At 41.2% G+C, this 17,189-nt stretch overlaps 1 protein-coding gene across 1 annotated transcript in view; it reads right to left on the bottom strand.

Annotated features, from left to right (window-relative positions):
• The window catches only part of adamts16 (ADAM metallopeptidase with thrombospondin type 1 motif, 16), a gene marked incomplete at both ends in the record, with an annotated part of 52,090 nt that extends 38,011 nt beyond the window's left edge, over positions 1–14,079 (bottom strand). Inside the window, 3 exons of the mRNA XM_083918960.1 lie at positions 10,447–10,805; positions 13,733–13,826; positions 13,990–14,079. Of these exons, the coding sequence (XP_083775086.1) occupies positions 10,447–10,805; positions 13,733–13,826; positions 13,990–14,079 (543 nt within the window). The remainder of the gene's footprint in view (positions 1–10,446; positions 10,806–13,732; positions 13,827–13,989) is intronic.
• Between the last annotated feature and the right edge of the window lie 3,110 nt (positions 14,080–17,189).

Below are 17,189 nucleotides of genomic sequence, written 5' to 3'. Positions count from 1 at the left end.
GACGTTATCTCAGCAAAATCTATATAAGACTCGGTCAAATAGAAAGGGTTTCAAACAAAAGAGGCATCTCCCTAATAAACAATGTATATGCTTAGGTTCTCAAGGTTTTCAACATTCCTTATTTTATTATTATACGTTATATATTGGTTAAAAAGCCTGCGGAGGTAGAGGATAGTAAGTGATTGTGGGAGACTGGTCAAATAGATTGGCTATCAGTGATGGCTGAGTACATCAGTGGTTTTGGGGCAATTGTTTGGGCGATTGTTATAATTTTGCTAATTACGTGGTCTGCCTCTAACAAATGACCTCTGTGGACAGCCGCTCATCAGGGAGGAAAACAGCATCTTCACATCATATTCTGTGAATTAAGGATTTATTTAGATCAAATTATTAGCATTATTAAAGACCAAACCAGTTTTTGGTGTCAGTTAAGATAGTCTATAGATCGGCGAAAGAGAGAAACTTGAATTAAAAAGGTGTATTTTTCTGTGTAGTAAGTAAGTAAACTAGGTGTAGAACCTATTGACAGTTTGTGAGTTTTTTTTGTTTATTTATTAGACTAAAAAAGCTAATACCTCTATAACATCAATAACCTAGGTCAGACGGGAGTTATTTTCAATCTGACTTTTGTCAATTCAAACCAAATCACTCAATAAGGGTTAATCCCTGGTCATAACAAATCCACTGTCCAACCCATGTCTGGCCCACCTCTCAACCTGGGTATTGAAACAGAGTCAGTCAATGCAGGTTAATCCCTTTTAAATGCAAAATCAAAGCTGGTTCATCCCTGGTTGAGCCCTCGGTGTGAAAGGGCAATCAGAAAGCTTGTGTTATTATTTGTGCTACACAAAATAGCCCCTAAAGTATTATCTGAATATAATATAGCATGCATGTTCTCCCCGTGTCTGCGTGGGTTTTCCCCGGGTTCTCCGGTTTCCTCCCACATCTAAAGACATGCTCGTGTTAGGTTCATTTAATGACTCTAAATTGCCCGTATGTGTGAATGTGCCCTGTGATAGACTGGCGTCCTGTCCCGGGTGTACCCGCCTCACGCCCGATGTCAGCTGGGATCGGCTCCAGCCCCCCGCGCGACCCCAGATGAATGAATGAATGAATGAATATCCTTTATAAAAATATGTTCTTACATGTTATGAGTACTTCTCACTTTTTGAAACTCCTGTTATGGAGGGCCCCACTTTAAGTACCAGTGCCTTATGCTTTCCTTTTAGGGGATAAGTTATGGGAAAGTCCATTTTAAATCTCTAAAGGTTCAGACAGGTTTTCTTCAGTTGACTTTATTCTCTATGAGACAGAGACATTTCCAGTTTTCATATTCCATTTTCAATAAACTTCTATCAACACAGCCAATTCAGACACTTGGAGATTACTTTCTCTTACTCTCTGTCTCTCTCAGTCTCTCCAAACACGCACCACATCTGTGTTGACAGTCAACTGGCATGGAGTGTTTGGAATGTAACTGTCTTTGGCAGAAATAGCAGTTTCCCTAAAATATGTTTAATTGACTAACGTTTTATTTCACTGCGAGTGGAGTGTGAGGTCCTTGGCTGACAGAAACAGGCTGACACAGTGGCAGTGACTGTGTATAACGGTCTGAACACAGCACAAGAATGTGTGTATGCGGGACAAAAAAAGGCTGAGCGTGGAGGCTGGGTAGACTGGGTAGATTATACAACTGCAACTGAGTGTCTGAGTGTGTACAGATTTGTGCATACCTTGGTGTTTTAATCAAGTGGGAGTATCTCTTGTTGCAATCTTGCAGGAGCAGACCTCTATTTATGATGTGTTTGATGTTGCTGTAATGATCTCCACAACTGATTTTCATCCACCCCATTTCATCATCGCTTACTACCCTGGGCCTTTGCCTCTGCCAGCCTTTCAACCACAGTTCAGGAAACCAGTGGAAAAGAGTCCTTGGAAAATGCTGTGACTGTATTAAGCACTGAAGTTAAAAATGATGAACTCTGTGAATACAAGCCAACACAGATGTGTAAGCTGTGACTACAATAGCTGTAGAGTTTACAGCTCTCTAGTGAGGCAAAAGAAAATTGTAATGCATTCTTATGAATATTATATTATTGGTTCTACAGCAGCCTTAGTCTCTCACTATAAAAATAGGAATGGTCAAACTTTGCTTAATCGAACAGTATATAAGAACACAAGGACATTTTAAAAAGTATGCAAGCATCTGTATGACTCCTGAAGCACAAGGATGTTGTCCAATGGAGGCGACCATGCGAGGAACACTTGCTCAAATCCCACTCTTAACTTTTATGCCCTTACCACAAGCCAGTGGAGCGCAGTTGTTGTTTACAGGTGTTTCTGTGTGAGATAATGATAATTTCCCACCGTACAGAAACTGGTATTTGACAGACAAATGATAACCACGAACAGCCACAAAGAAATACATTTGGAGACATATTTACAGCCGGAAGCACACTTTTTGGCCCAGTACTTATGGGGATGATTACAATATTTTAGGCCACTGAAAAAACAGAACAATTGAAGCTTTATAGTGAAGTCCTCAAGACTCAGACAGTATGCATGTTTGCTGTCAGCATCTCACCAGCACTGTCATTTGTATTATGTGTTAAAAGACCTATAGATGCAATTGTTGTTTTCCTCATGACAATGTTGCAACAAACTGACCCTGAAATACACTGTTTTTTGGGGTGAATAAGAAATAAGAGGGTGTGGGATCAATTATTGAGAGAAGAGAGAAGAGAGAGGCTTACTAATGCATTACCACCTTCCTGTAGCTTGCCTGCCAGAGTCGTTGGTTACAATCGCATGTGACAACCTGTGCATGATCCTGTCATCCGCATGGCACCCACCCCAGTGATGTGTAATCACAGGCGATTGTCGTATTTGGTTCCAAGTCACGGTGAGGCCTCTGACCTGAACAGCATTGCTGTCAAACTTGAACATTTCACATGCTAAGTACTGTCTGGGTGGGTGCCGTGCATCGGGGCATTGGTATGGAACTAAAGCAGCGCTGCAGGGAAAATGCCATGTGATAGTTTTAAAAAAAAGGTTTCTGGTTATTTGGAAATTTGATCCTTACAGTAGAAATATTAAGCTTTTGTTAAGTTGTTATAGAAACTTGACACACATTCACACACACACACACACACACACACACACACACACACACACACACACACACACACACCATAACATTTCCACCATCAACACGCATGAAAGTCAGCATATCATGGTGACAATGCTCACTCTCTGCTACATCCGTCTCTTCCCTTTCAGCAACATATACACATGTTCCATTCTGTAATTTCTGGAGTTTTTTGCAGTCACCATGTTCGGTACAAAATAGATTCACTGACTCTATTATAATGTGTGTCAAAAATGTATTATGTGACATGTTACCCAAATAGGGTTCCTGAGATCTTCAGGGGTCCTTGATGAGGCATCAATTACAGGGTCCTTCAGCAAAATAAGGGATTTATGGAGATCACTATGTAAGATTATTTTTCAACCTCTACTGTATATAAGGATCTACTGTATGTGGTGTAATCTAAGTAGATCTGTGATTCCACTCCCTTTCTATTTCTATACAACTTCAAATGAGTTTCTAACAACACTCATCTTCATCTTACTTAATTAAGTTGTCTGTAAAATAAAGGCTTTCATGCTCAGGGGATGGTTAGCTTGTGTTTTTAAACTATTTCCTCTTGTCTGCTGACTGCATGGAAATTTTCACCTACAGATAGATCAATGCTCCTTATTGTTTAATGAATTTAGTTTTTATGCTTTTGGCCTGTGCTTAAGAGTTTAAATCCAGATGTTTTTATTGTATTCTTCAACTTGTGTTGGTAGGTTCTTAGTTCTTCTAAAGCATGGTAATTGAAAAAATAAATCTATAGTGTGCAGAATAAGCTTTTATTTGTAGGGGTGAATCCGACTAGAAATTGTACAGAAAACCATATGTGATAGCAGTGTACTGTACAGTATGAACAGTGATTTCAAAATGTGTCAGTCTTAAACAAAGCAGCATGCATCCTCTTTGTCTTTCTAAGCCAATATATCTCACAGATAATCTTTTTATAATGTCTTCAGCCTGTAAACTCTGCACGGACTTTAAACTTAAGCTTGGCGTCATACAAAACAACATGCATTCGCTACTTCCTCTGAGTATGTATATATGCAAGTCACAATGTTAAGAGATTAGGTCAACTACTGCCTTTCCTAAATAGTCAAAGTCATCAGACTACACACTGCGCTGCTACGGGGTGCAAATAGCAGTCATAAAATGCTGAAACACTACTTGGGAGGGCGCAAACAGCTGGACTCTTTGGAGTCAGACGCATCCAGACACGCAGCAACAGGAAAGGGGGGGTAGGGTAGGAAAACGGAACTGAGGGGGGAAGCATTCAGTGCATTACAAGGTGCACCTGACGGTGTGTAGTATATTGATCTCTCCTTTGGGTTCTCCTGTTGGTCTTTCAGTTGCTCTCAATGGAGACCAAAAGAGACTAAAAAACTAAAAGTTTATATGTATGACTTTCATTTTTGGTCCAAGCTTGCTTTTTATTTTAGTCCAAGCATTAGTCCGTAAATCTGTAAATGCAGTATTTCTGAGATCTTAGAGAGTTTAATACAGTAACAAAGAATATTTATCAAACCTACTAATTGTCCACCCTTAGTTGTGTGTATTGTGACCCAAAAAACTAAACAAAAAAAGCAGCAACACAAGAATTTAAGTTTGAAAAAACAAAAAGTAATGAAGCTGCCATCCTAAATCTATTCTTCAAAAGCAAATGTCCAAACAACATTTCTTTTGACAGACCAAAGTGTAGCAATAACTCTTGTTGTGTTGTCTTTGGTGCATGCAAACTGGTTCAATGGAGACTGCAGTACATTTCTAGCAGTTGAAGGCAGTGATCCAAACGTTGGCTCAATGTTGACAGGATGTATTGGAAAATTATGAATGATACTCTGCCTCTGCATTTCAGCACTAGACACCATTTCTTAATCGATTAGCTATTTCACTGCAAGCTGTACCTTAGTCATCTGTTGGCTAGCTGTCCAGAACACATAACACCAACTGGATTTCTATTAATTTGAAAACAAATGTTCCTAACTGACTGAGTCATATGCACATGGCTCAGTACCTAATCTATTTGCATGACTGAGAAAATCATGATTGATGTTGGCAAATTATGAAACTAGCACCAATCCTTAAAGATCATTTGATTGATCTAACTGCGTTTTGAAAATTGATTTCAGCAAGCTGCCAAGACCACACTGCCTGCTTTTCAAAGCATCATCGCATCAATAGACCATCCCTCATATATTCTTGGAAATCCCAGAGGTTGGACAAGTGCGCAACATTCTATTATTACGACTACTAAGCCAGCCCTAGGCAAGAAACACACCCGTCCTTTTACAAGAGGAAAACACATGACCTCCAAGTGATTTGTAGTGGGATGATGTTTTAGCAGTTCCCTTTGGTATAAAAGAGGTGTGCATTAGATGTTCAGCATGTTAGTTGTTTGGTTCGCTCCTGTTTCTCCCAGCTGAAGAACATTGCCTAACTCAGGCCCATTGTGTCCTCGGATGACTTTTCGCCTGCCGTTTCTACTGCAATTCTCTTTTGTCCTGCTTTAGCAAGAAATCTGCCAAGTTTTTGACCATGTTCTCCGAAATGCCTCATGTTACCTCCTCTTCGATTTCTTTACACTGGCTTCCCATCAAATTTAGAATCCAGTTCAAGATTCTTGTGATCACTTTTAAAGCCTTGCATGGATAGTTGCCTGCCTATGTTAAAAAGCTACTGCAGTCCTACATTAGTAGCAGGTCTCAAATTAAAATTTAAAACCAACTTTATTAATTCCACAAGGGGCGAATAGTTCCTTTGATCAGTGTGTGTTTGTAGTTCCTTATTCCAGGCTCAAGTCAAAAGGAGACTGTGCTTTTGAGGTTGTAGCTCCTAACCCTGGGAACTCTCTCTCACTGGACTTAAGATTTGTGGACAAAAGCAGCTCAAGACCCTATGGTTTAGACTTTCTCTTTTATGTTTTTAATTTGATGTGTGCATTTCATGTCTGTCATTTTTTCTTTTGTTGTGACGCTCTTTGTGGCGTCTCTTGAAAGGCTGTATCTAAAAAAAACAAAAACAATTTTAATTACTCCAAGTCGAGGAGACTAAGAATTTACAGCCAAGTTAGCAGCTCTGTGAGGCTGTATTTAATCACAGGGGTGGTTTGAGCTAAATGCTAACGTCAGCATGCTAACAAGCTCATATTGACCATCCTGACATGCTGGAGTTAAGGATGTTTAATGTTTACCATGTACACTATCTGTCTTTAGCATGTAAGGATGCTAACTGTAGTTAATTAGAGCCACAACAGCTAAAGTTACATGATCACCAAAGTTAATAGACTTTATATTGTGGGGGCTATGAATGCCCTTGTGCCAATCCACCAAATAGATGTTGAGATACTAATGTCTGGACCAAAGTGGTGGCCCGATAGACCACCATGTCCATCCATAGAGCTCATATTGCATGGCTGGAAATCACACAATGTGATGTCATATATGGGAAACAAAGAGTAATGGTATTATGGAGTTAAACAATGTCTGTATAGCACTCTCCTCACCCCTCAACTCCCTAACCCCTGTAAAAGCCAGACGAAAGAGGATTATGCTGCAACATAAAGTAGAGGGACCTGCTTTATGATCTCCCCTTCCACATGTGTGTCACTGTGCACAGTCTCAAACCAATTGGCGGGTGAACAGTCAGTGGGACTGGCCTGCTGCTTTTATTCCACCAATTCTTTGCTTGTAAGTACGACATTTTTATGGTTGAACTCCCTACTGTCATCAAAGCAGGGCTAACCACTATATGGGCTGCCAGAGGAGGGGAGTTGAAAAGGCAACTTACACATAAGCTTTACAACATAACACTAGAAGGGGGTTTTCAGCACTTCAAAATGCCAGGGAGCGCACAATGACCCACATTGCCTTCATCTCTATGGTACATCTATTCCCTCCGTCCTTCTGTCTTCATCTATCTCTGCCGTCATTAGCAAGCCTGAGACAACACTCACATACAGACATATAAGAAACGCAACCAATGCAAAAAAAAGCAAATGGCCAACGCTGACAATGCAGAGAATGTATGTTTACAATATATTCTAGATGCTAGAGTATGAGCCATCTGACTAAAGAAAACGCAGAATGGCTTATAACAACATCAATGAATAGTGAGTGGAGTAATTTATCTCTTTGGTTGAAGAGACTTAGAACAACACAACCACACTCAACAAACAAACCATGTTGTATATATAAACATAATGACAACATATATTTACAGAAAAGAACATGATCAAGATGTTCCTGATGCATTTTTACACTAAAGCTATACACGTATACTGGGATTAAAAACATTATTAGGTACTGAAATGAGCTGATTCTGTTCTATGGGATTTCTATGTCAGGTTCAATTCTGAAAACATAATTGCCTTATCAAGTAAAATTTCTCACACAATGACGGAGCAAATAAGAGTGATGGAATGATCTCATCTATGTGGTAACATGCTGCTGCAGTTGGAGGCCAGGTGCTCTCACTGATACAACTATTGATCTAAGTTCCTTTGGTCAATATTTACCTGCATCCTGCTAAATAGGAACTTGACCAAAGTGCAAGGTTGAGCTCTAAGGTGGCCTAGTACACATTTTTTTTTAAAATTTTGACCAGTTGTAGGCATATAATCTGGAACATCTGGAGCACACACAGCCATTAGATAATAAAGAAAACCCTTTTAAAAGCCTAGCCAGGTTGATACAGCTAGATTAGTTCAAGTATTACACTACAAGATATAAATGTATACACTTACCAATACACTTTTTTAAATCTATATGAATGAATGTAAAAACTCCTATCATATGCAGGTCAGGCTATATAAATGTAGTGCATGATAAGAGCAATTTTGGCACTAGTGAAAATTTGTAACTATTTTAAGCATTCCCCGGGAGTCTAAATACCTCTGTCTGCTGATGTAGATTTGCAGTTCCCTAATTCACATAAGAAAAAGTCAAATTCTCATTGATGCACTGACCCAGACCGTCCTAGCCAGCCTCAGTCGTGAGAACTACATTTACAGTCTGTGCAACCCTGGCCCTTTTGGCTGAATCTTTTATTGGGATCTGGTCTGAAATAAAGACATGCACGCACACACACACACACGCACGCACGCACGCACGCACGCACGCACGCACGCACGCACGCACGCACGCACGCACGCACGCACGCACGCACACACGCACACACACACACACACACACACACACACACACACACACACACACACACACACACACACACACACACACACACACGCACAAACAAGAAAAAGCATCCCTGATCCCTGGAGATATGCCATTCTGTGAGAGGGCGATTCACAGCAGTGGACCGCTACATTTAAAATATACACAGAAAGATAGCAAAAACAGGCCAGGAACCTATTATATTTAAAACACCAGAAATCCATGCTGTCGGGCAATTTGGTTAAAACTGTGAAAAGACAGCACATTTGAATGGCCACACTTCCCTTTTCTTTTCTGCTGTAACAAGGTCCTTTGGATGCAAATCATGTATGTCCACAACAAACTTGAATGCTCTCAAGACTCTTTTTTTCAATGTATGAACTGCATGATTGCACTCACATTTATGTGCAAATAAGCAACACTACAGGAGTTTCTCTTTCCGCTGCCCAGTTGCCACAAGCTCTCTTCAGAGATTGTTAAGTTAAATTGATGAATGTGTATGTAAGCTCAAGACTCTGAGGATTAGTGTGTATTCATAAAGTCCTTTGTTCTTTATTCCAGACTGCTTAGAGGGCTAGTTCTGGGGTGGAGCAGCGTCAGGTTCAGCTTAGGATTACTTAATGTCATTCTTACAGTAGTGTTTCCTTTATATTCTTGCAGAAGTGGAGGACCACCAAGGCATTAAATGAAATTCCGTCAGCTTCCTTCACAGAGCACAAAAAAGTCCAGATGTACTAACATTTAACAATATTAGCCAACATAATATATGAAGGACCTTTAACTGAGACAAGTTGAGCATATAACATGACAAATGGTAGAAACAAAAACCAAGACACCTGTAAACACTGGAACAAATACAGAACTTGTCTTTCTTTCAAAAACTTCAATCCAACACAAAAACACCATGCACTTCTGAACTGATCATCTCATCATCAAATAAATCTGCTCAGTTTTGGATTTGGATATCATCTCATTAGTTGTGTAGCTTTTAGTATGCAGTATATCATGGTAATATGAAAATTCTTAACAAGTAAGCTTGCTACCAAGTCACACCCCACCCTTCCAAATGACAATACAGTACAATAAAAATGTCTATATACTGTATTTTACAATTTGCAAAAAACAGTCAGTTCCCTACTTATGGTGCCAACTGTATTAGGTCAGCAGATATTATTGCTCCTGAGAACCTAATAAAATGCAAAAGATGCCACTGAGTGTTTAAATACATTGAATGAAATGTATATCTTTAAATTTACTTCATGCGCTGACCATGACAGCTGATCAAACAGTGTTAAATGAGAAGACGAATACCAACAAAACATTGTTTTGACATGTTTGGAAAAATGCATTTTGGGGATTTTCCTGGCTAATTGACCAAACCTTCTGCAGTGTTCACAGACTTGACTTTTCCATTCATTAGTTATTCATTAGTGGGTTTTAGCAAAATGCGGTATACATGGAATTAGTTAGGACTAATGAGTACGAAACTTCTGGGCATGGCTTGCAACTAAGCCAGTGGGTTTGTAAGTCAAGTACAAGTCAATCTTCTGACAAAATCAGACAGACAATTCACTGACTTGAGTTCAGTGTGAAAGGCAGCTTCACAGTGGCATACTGAAAGGACAGTTTGAGGGCTCTGTATGTGTAAGAGAAACACACAGCGCCTTACAATGAAAAAAGAAAGGTTTCATCTGGCTTTACTGTTGGGCTGTAATCAGATTTTTCTCCTCCTTTCATACTTTGTTCCCCTCTCACTCTTTCCTTTAGCTCTGATTGGCATCTGGTGTCTAACCCGAAATGACAATACATGTTAAACATTGCTTTCAGTCATTTGCTTCTAGTCTCCATGCTAATTTAGCATGACAAGAATACTGATGCTGTGTTTGTATTATCAGTGGTCCCAGGATAAGATACATTTCTTAAATTTGGCTTGGTATTTCTTCTAGGTCAGTGGGTGCAATTACAGTACTCACTCGGTAGATTAATCCAAATGCTGCCAAAAAAAAACAACCTTCGAATTAACTGACCCTGGAGTCCTTTTCACTGATGCAAAACACACACCAATTCAGATCAAACTTATCTACTTCCCTCGTTCTCATCCAAACCCTCCCGCAACCCGACTCTGTGCATGTTCAGACTCACCATCCCCATGCATGTGGACAGTGCCACCGAGGAGTTGACCCTTGACCTCAGCGACCCCTGGTAAAAGCAGAGGTCGTCCTGGTGGTAGGCCCTCAGGCTCTCGGTGCCGTTCTTTCCCAGGACCTGGATGGTAAAGCCAGGTGCAATTAGGCTCTCCGAGGCCTCCCTCAGCTCCATGTGAAAGTCCTGCCCCAAGCCACTCAGCTGGAAGTGGATCGTTTCGCTGCCGCCGTCTGTGTTTGATGAGGCTGCATCTGGGGTCAGGGATCTGCGTCGCCTTCTGCGCTGGTGGTGGGCAACTTTGTGAGAGATGTAAACACCTTGGTGGCTGACCTCGTAGGGAGATACAATCTCATATTCTGGATGAGAGGTGAAGGAAGAGAAACAATTAGGAGATTATTGGGGGTCAAACCCTGAATTTAACTTTATTTTGTAGATGCAACTTGGCAATAATTTATTCCATTGTCCTTTTGGTCATTGTGGTCAGTACTTATTTCAACATCCTTTAGTGTGTGTAGTGTATGTAGTGTCACCTGCTACCTTGGCTGCATCAGGGACTGAATAAAAACTAAAACCTTTTTCCTTTGTGAAGTTTCCTTGACCTGCCTCATATACTTTTGCTGGCAGGGTCAAGAAAGAGTTACAAGAAAAGGAAGAGGTTTTAGACAATTCCAACATGGGCCCTTCAGCAGAGAGTGAATCATGTTTGACCTAATGTTTTACTACAGTTTTTACTACAGCTCAGGCTGAATAACTGCAGGTCATAAAGGGAGATGGTGGCAGGTCACAGGCTTAGCCTTTTAGACCAGTTAAATGTCTAATGGCGCTGTGGCCACAGAAACTAACGGGCTTTCCTCCACAGGTCAAACCAAAAGAGTAGCGGACCCCTTCAGCTGCAGCGAAATTGGTTTTACAGAGGCAATCACAACAGTAGACGTTGCTCCTGCCCATCCTCTGAGTAAGAATGAGCTGACCTACTAAAGCAGGGCCTCTGGTATGAGGAATGAAGCATTTCTTTGTCTTTAAGTATTTGGATACATTGCAGGGTTTCAGAGATTTTGCCTCTTGTATGCATGAAAAATGGATAAAATGCAATAAAATTAGTTAAAATATGCAAATTTGTTTTGTTGTTTGGCTTAATTGATGATGGGAGAGTCTTTACAGAGTGTGTCAGTCATTTTTGTTACAGCAGAGGAGTCTTAGTGGTAATAGACGAGGCCTGGTGTTGTAAGCCATCACACACACACACACACACACACACACCTTAGAACATTATACACTTGATACACTTTGGATCTATGACTAACCACCAAGCAAACAAATAAAACAGTGTCATTGTCGATGCCATTACAGCGTTGTAATAGACATTGCAAATGTGTTCAGTCTTGCCATGGGAAAATGATATGTGGTTACTTTATCAGCTTGAAGTGCACAAAAATAACAGGAACCTTGGACTTACAGTCAACAAGAGTCAGTCTTAGTTACTGTACAGTATGACCTGATTTAGCCAGCCTGAATAATGAGTAAATATAGCACAGAGACAGACGTGTTTTGGCAGTGGGAGAAACATGCAGGGTGACAGACAGTGTGTCATCACTGGCAGTAAGAATGCCTGAGATTTGAACGTGGCTATTTGGTGCATCTTGAGGCGGACTTAAAGCCCCATACAAACAACATGACATGTGCATATACTCTAAGTGGATGCATTTATTTAAAGCACCTTGCTGCATATGTTTTAGCTTGCGTGGTCACAGTGGGAAGCAAACCTCTAACCCTTGAAGCGGTTCAACCAAATCTACCCAAAGAGTTACAGGACTGCAAAGAGCAGTCACACACACACACACACACACACACACACACACACACACACACACACACACCCACACCCACACCTCACACACATATTCTCAAACATTTTCTGTGCAGACACCAAAGCACTTAGGCAAAACCAGGAAATTAGCATTTTATCTTTGGCGTTTTGTCCACCTACCCCCAACACACTCACACATTTACACCTAGTCAACATGTTTGTTCCGCCCTAACTCAAAAACCAGCTGCAGTGACCCCAGTCTGACAGTATACAAACACAGAGGTTGCGGGAGCGTGCGTTCACACACACACACACACACACACACACACACACACACACACACACACACACACACACACACACACACACACACACACACACACACACACACACACACACACACACACACACACACACACACACACACACACACACATATACCTCGTCTGATGGACTGAGACAAGATCCTGCAGTGGTTAGTTTGTTGGTTTAGTGGCTCCTGAGTGCCATTAGTACTGATAAGAGGTCTAACCAATGGTTGCCTTGGCTTAAACATAACAATAGATTGAACATGTGAACTCTTTCCTCATCCGCTCTAACACAGCTGAATGAATGTTAAACACATTAACACAGAGCGCTGAGCAATAGTTGCTAATGTGCTGGCTGTGAGATGATTTGAAACAGAAGTAAGGGCTTCCCCTCTCTTCTGTTTCATATCATCTCCACAGTGAAAGGAGTTTTGATGTTTGTTTATGTTTTTATGTGTCTGCTTTTCATAGTAACTAAACAACGACACACAAAAAAACCAAAGGAGTGAAAGAGAATGCACAGCTAGAGCAATTGCTGACTCAGCACACCCCATGGGGTTAGATCCACAAAACAAAGAACAGATGAAAGTATTGCACTTATTACTGAATAGATTAAGCAGCTCTAGCAGGACTTCATTGAAGGTTTTGGTAACCCCCAGTGGGTAATAAAAATCTAATATACTAACTGGGTGAACTAAAATGAGGCAGGCATTTTCAATTAGACACATGTCACGTATTGAGACTTTTCTATTAACTGCTTATTGTTCAAGGGCTCCACAAATCATTCTAAAGATTCTTTCGAGTAACTTGTGAAATTTGCTATTGCAAAATTATTTCTTATGTTGCTGTGGACCCCAAATGGAGCTCCGCAGCAGCAGCATGAACTGGTGGCTCTGTGTCAGGGTGCAGGTCGCCCCCTGGTGGTGAAGAGAGGCAACACACAGCGCAGGTGATCGCTGTTTGATGCTGCTGGCCGTTTGAAGGATGCAGTGGTTGCAGTGTTAATTTTATTGTACCAAATAACTGAATAAATAAATAAATAAATAAATAAATAAATAAATAAACCAGAACCGGCGGATCAGAATAATCCCACACCAACCAAGTGTTCATTCGAGTCGCAGAAACCCTGATGGAATCTGTAAAACGTTTTGTTCAACTCTTCACATACCTGTATGTTGAGGTAAATTGAGAGATCGGAGAAGGGCGGACGCCTCTTGATGAGACTCAACACTGTCAGCAGCCCCATCATGCAAAAGCACGCTCTGTAAGGAAGCAAATGCACATTGGCCAATGACACGGTCTGTGTATGCTGCAAAATATCATGGAAAATAACTCGGCACTCTGTCATTTGAAGTGTTGACAACTTTATGAGCTCTGCATGCATGTGCGTACAGGCGCAGCGGAGATAACACACAACTGACTTACTTTGCTCAGAGTGAAAAAGCAAAAGAGATGGAAAACGAGCAACGGCCGCGTCCAGGTTCTCCGCTCTGCACAAATCCGCAAGGAAGCCATCTCTGCGTCCGGTCACCTTTACGCAAACGTTAATGTTAAAATCACACGGCCACTAGGCAGCAGACTTAAGAACTTCAATAAACAAGCCGCAGCAGCTCTGCAGAACTGGTGATGAATGAGGCATCAACCGCTTTTAGAGGCTTCTTCACTCTGTGCCACTTTGGTTTCCATTCATCTCCAGGCGCAGTATTCCGACGCGGCAAATCGCTTGAACTCAAGTTCTCTCTCCCGGCAAGTCATCTTCCTTTTTTTCGCACTCAACAGTCCGACCAGTATCCAAACTCTCTCTCTATCTCCGTCTCCCTCTCTCTTTAACACACGCTCACTCCGCCGCGCTCTCTCTCTACCCAGTGACCCCCGCGGACCATTTTGACTCCCAGTGAAATCATGTGATTGTCTTAAATAGGCTGCCTCTCCTCTTAGCAGACAGACTTCTATGAAAGTCGCACTGAGTCCGAATGTGTTTCCCCCCTCGGGAGCCTGCCAAGGGAGCACTGAACGCAAGGCTGCTGAGTACTGTGTGTGTTTTGAGGAGGGGGTGTGGGTTGGGGGTGGTGGTAAGCGCAGCCTGTAGCCAATCACATTTTACACCTGTGCTGAGAGATGGGGTTTGTGTCCATCTCTCAGGTTGCAGGAGGATGAATGTGAGAGGAACACAGTCAGTGTGTAATAAAGAGAAGAAAACAGGCAGGAGGGTTCTGTTTGCTTGCAGGCCAAGGGAATAATTGCATTTCCCTCTTAAATGCACTGCAAGGAGACTGCAATAACAAGTGTTTGTTATGTTTGTTCCACATCAGGTAGTTTTAAATTGATGATGCATTTCAAAGGTATAAAGTGCGCTATGTGCACTGCAGGAATGAAAATATTTATTTGAATTCAGTAGTTTGGGTTTTGTAAGCCAAACGGGATATGGAGATCACACCCGAAGCAGGTAATCAGTAATTTGTGATGGATAACACCGGATTGGAAATGTAACCTTTGACCCTGTTTAATCCGCTCGTCATTCTCCCATCTCTCCCGTATTCCGCAGCTGCACTGATAGGCAGCGTGCCAACATTTCTTAACTCCCCACAATCATTCATGGAAGTGGTTCGGAGTGTGGGAGCCAAAGGATCGGGAGCGCTTGTTTCATATTCTGGAGCATTTCATCCTGCCCAAAAGAAAACCAGATGAGCGTTCTGCTGTGCTGTAGAGAAATCAATGTGTGACGGTTTACGGTGTGATCTTTTTTGGCACCGACTCAGAATATCTGGATCAGAGTGAAAGGAATCAGAGGTGATAAGCAAGCTATGAAGCACTCCCCTTTCTATAATCTGTAGCCTCTGATCCACAAATGTCAGTCTGCAATGAATTTTTATAGGTTTCTTTTATTTCTACAAGGCTCAAACATGCAAGGGAGGGGTTTTATGTCCTCATCTTTAGATAAATAGCACTATTTAATTAAATTTGAGCATATGATGGGTCTAAACCAGAGGTTCAGGTGTCCAGTATGGTAACATATACTCATTTAGCTTGAGATAAGAGAAGAAAACCCCAGTATCACGTTCCAGCATTTTAGGGAGAGTGATGAGCGAAGACCTCTATGATAAATTACATTGAGTGAAAAAAATGGGACAGGACTTTCTCCATGACACTCTGTCCTGAGGCTTTTTGCTAGGTGTTTGATGCATCTTCCAAATGTGACATGCTAGATCAGAGATAGTATCACACCTGTAGGATGATTTGTTTTGAAAGACAGTAAGGGAATAAATGAGACAATGTGGCAGTGTCTTACCCAAATGACCAGAAGAAGGGGGCAAAAGTAAATGTAAGAACATTATCATCCTCAAAGCAAATCTATAAAACCGATACATATACATAACTGACAACGTTTGCCATTCAGTGATAAAAAGCCATCATGAAGACAATTCCTACCATATGTTTGAAGGCTCAGGAAATCTTTATAGTGTCAGCTGCTGCTGAAGTTATATTGCCCCACCTCATCCTACATTAATACACACACACACACACGCACACACACACACACACACACACGCACACGCACACGCACACGCACACGCACACACGCACGCAATACAATACTCCTGAAAACATACTGATCACATATTTCTTTGTGAGTCAAGTCTTTATATTTGTTCAGCAAATGAACATGTACACAGCAGATTTGAAAGTTGGAAAGTTGTGCTTCATTGTACGTGTGTGTGTGTTTGTGTGTGTGAGTGTGTGTGTGTGTGTGCAGGTACAGCGGATTAAGAAATAAAGAGGCAACGCTGTATTGTATTGAAGTCTGAACTGAGCTGGCTGCCGTGAGTGATTTGACCTCTGAACCCCTGAGCTCCTGTATGCCTCTTAGTCTGCCTGCTTGTTTGTCCGCCTGCCTGTCTCTCTTTAGCTTGACTAGACTGTCTTGAATATCATCTGGTGATGTACAAAGACAAAGAGCTAGCACATAAAGGAAGCTCTTGCCATCACATGTATTTCCACGTACACTGAGACATGCAGTCTCACACATAAAGTGCATTAATTTACATCAGACAAGCTGCAAACATTCACTGTTCACTACAGGAGGATTTTGGAATGAAGAATACCTGCACTAAAACAATTGTCTTTTTTCACAGACATCTGCAAGGATTTAAATCTTTGTGCAAGTTTCTGGCTGTTGTTGTAAGGGAGTTTAAGGGAAAAGTTCAACATATTGGGAAATTCGCTTATTCGGTTTCTTGCAGAGAGTTTGATGAGAAGACTGATACCACTCTCATGTTAAAGTATGAAGCTATTGCTCGCGGCAGCTAATTTTCTGCCAAAGCTTAACAAACAAACAAAACATGTTTTATAATTGCTCCACGTTTCACTAACAAACAGTATGGTTTTAAATGCAAAACAATCTGAGATGACTGAATTTAAATTGCTACAGCTGCCAACTGAAAGTCCACCTCCACAGCTGCCACCGCTCAGTAAAGTCCTCTCCTAGTGGCGTGAGGAAAAGGGACACATGATGGCAGAAAGATTATACCAAAAGTCATGTGATATTTTTTGTCTTTATAGGTTGTATTTTTTGTGCTTGTCAGACATGTTTCTGAAGCATGATGTTTTAGTATATGTGCTGTATT

This window comes from Echiichthys vipera (genome assembly GCF_963691815.1).
Source record: "Echiichthys vipera genome assembly, chromosome: 8".
Taxonomy (NCBI): Eukaryota; Metazoa; Chordata; class Actinopteri; order Perciformes; family Trachinidae; genus Echiichthys; species Echiichthys vipera.
This window is presented reverse-complemented; position numbering and strand designations above follow the sequence as displayed.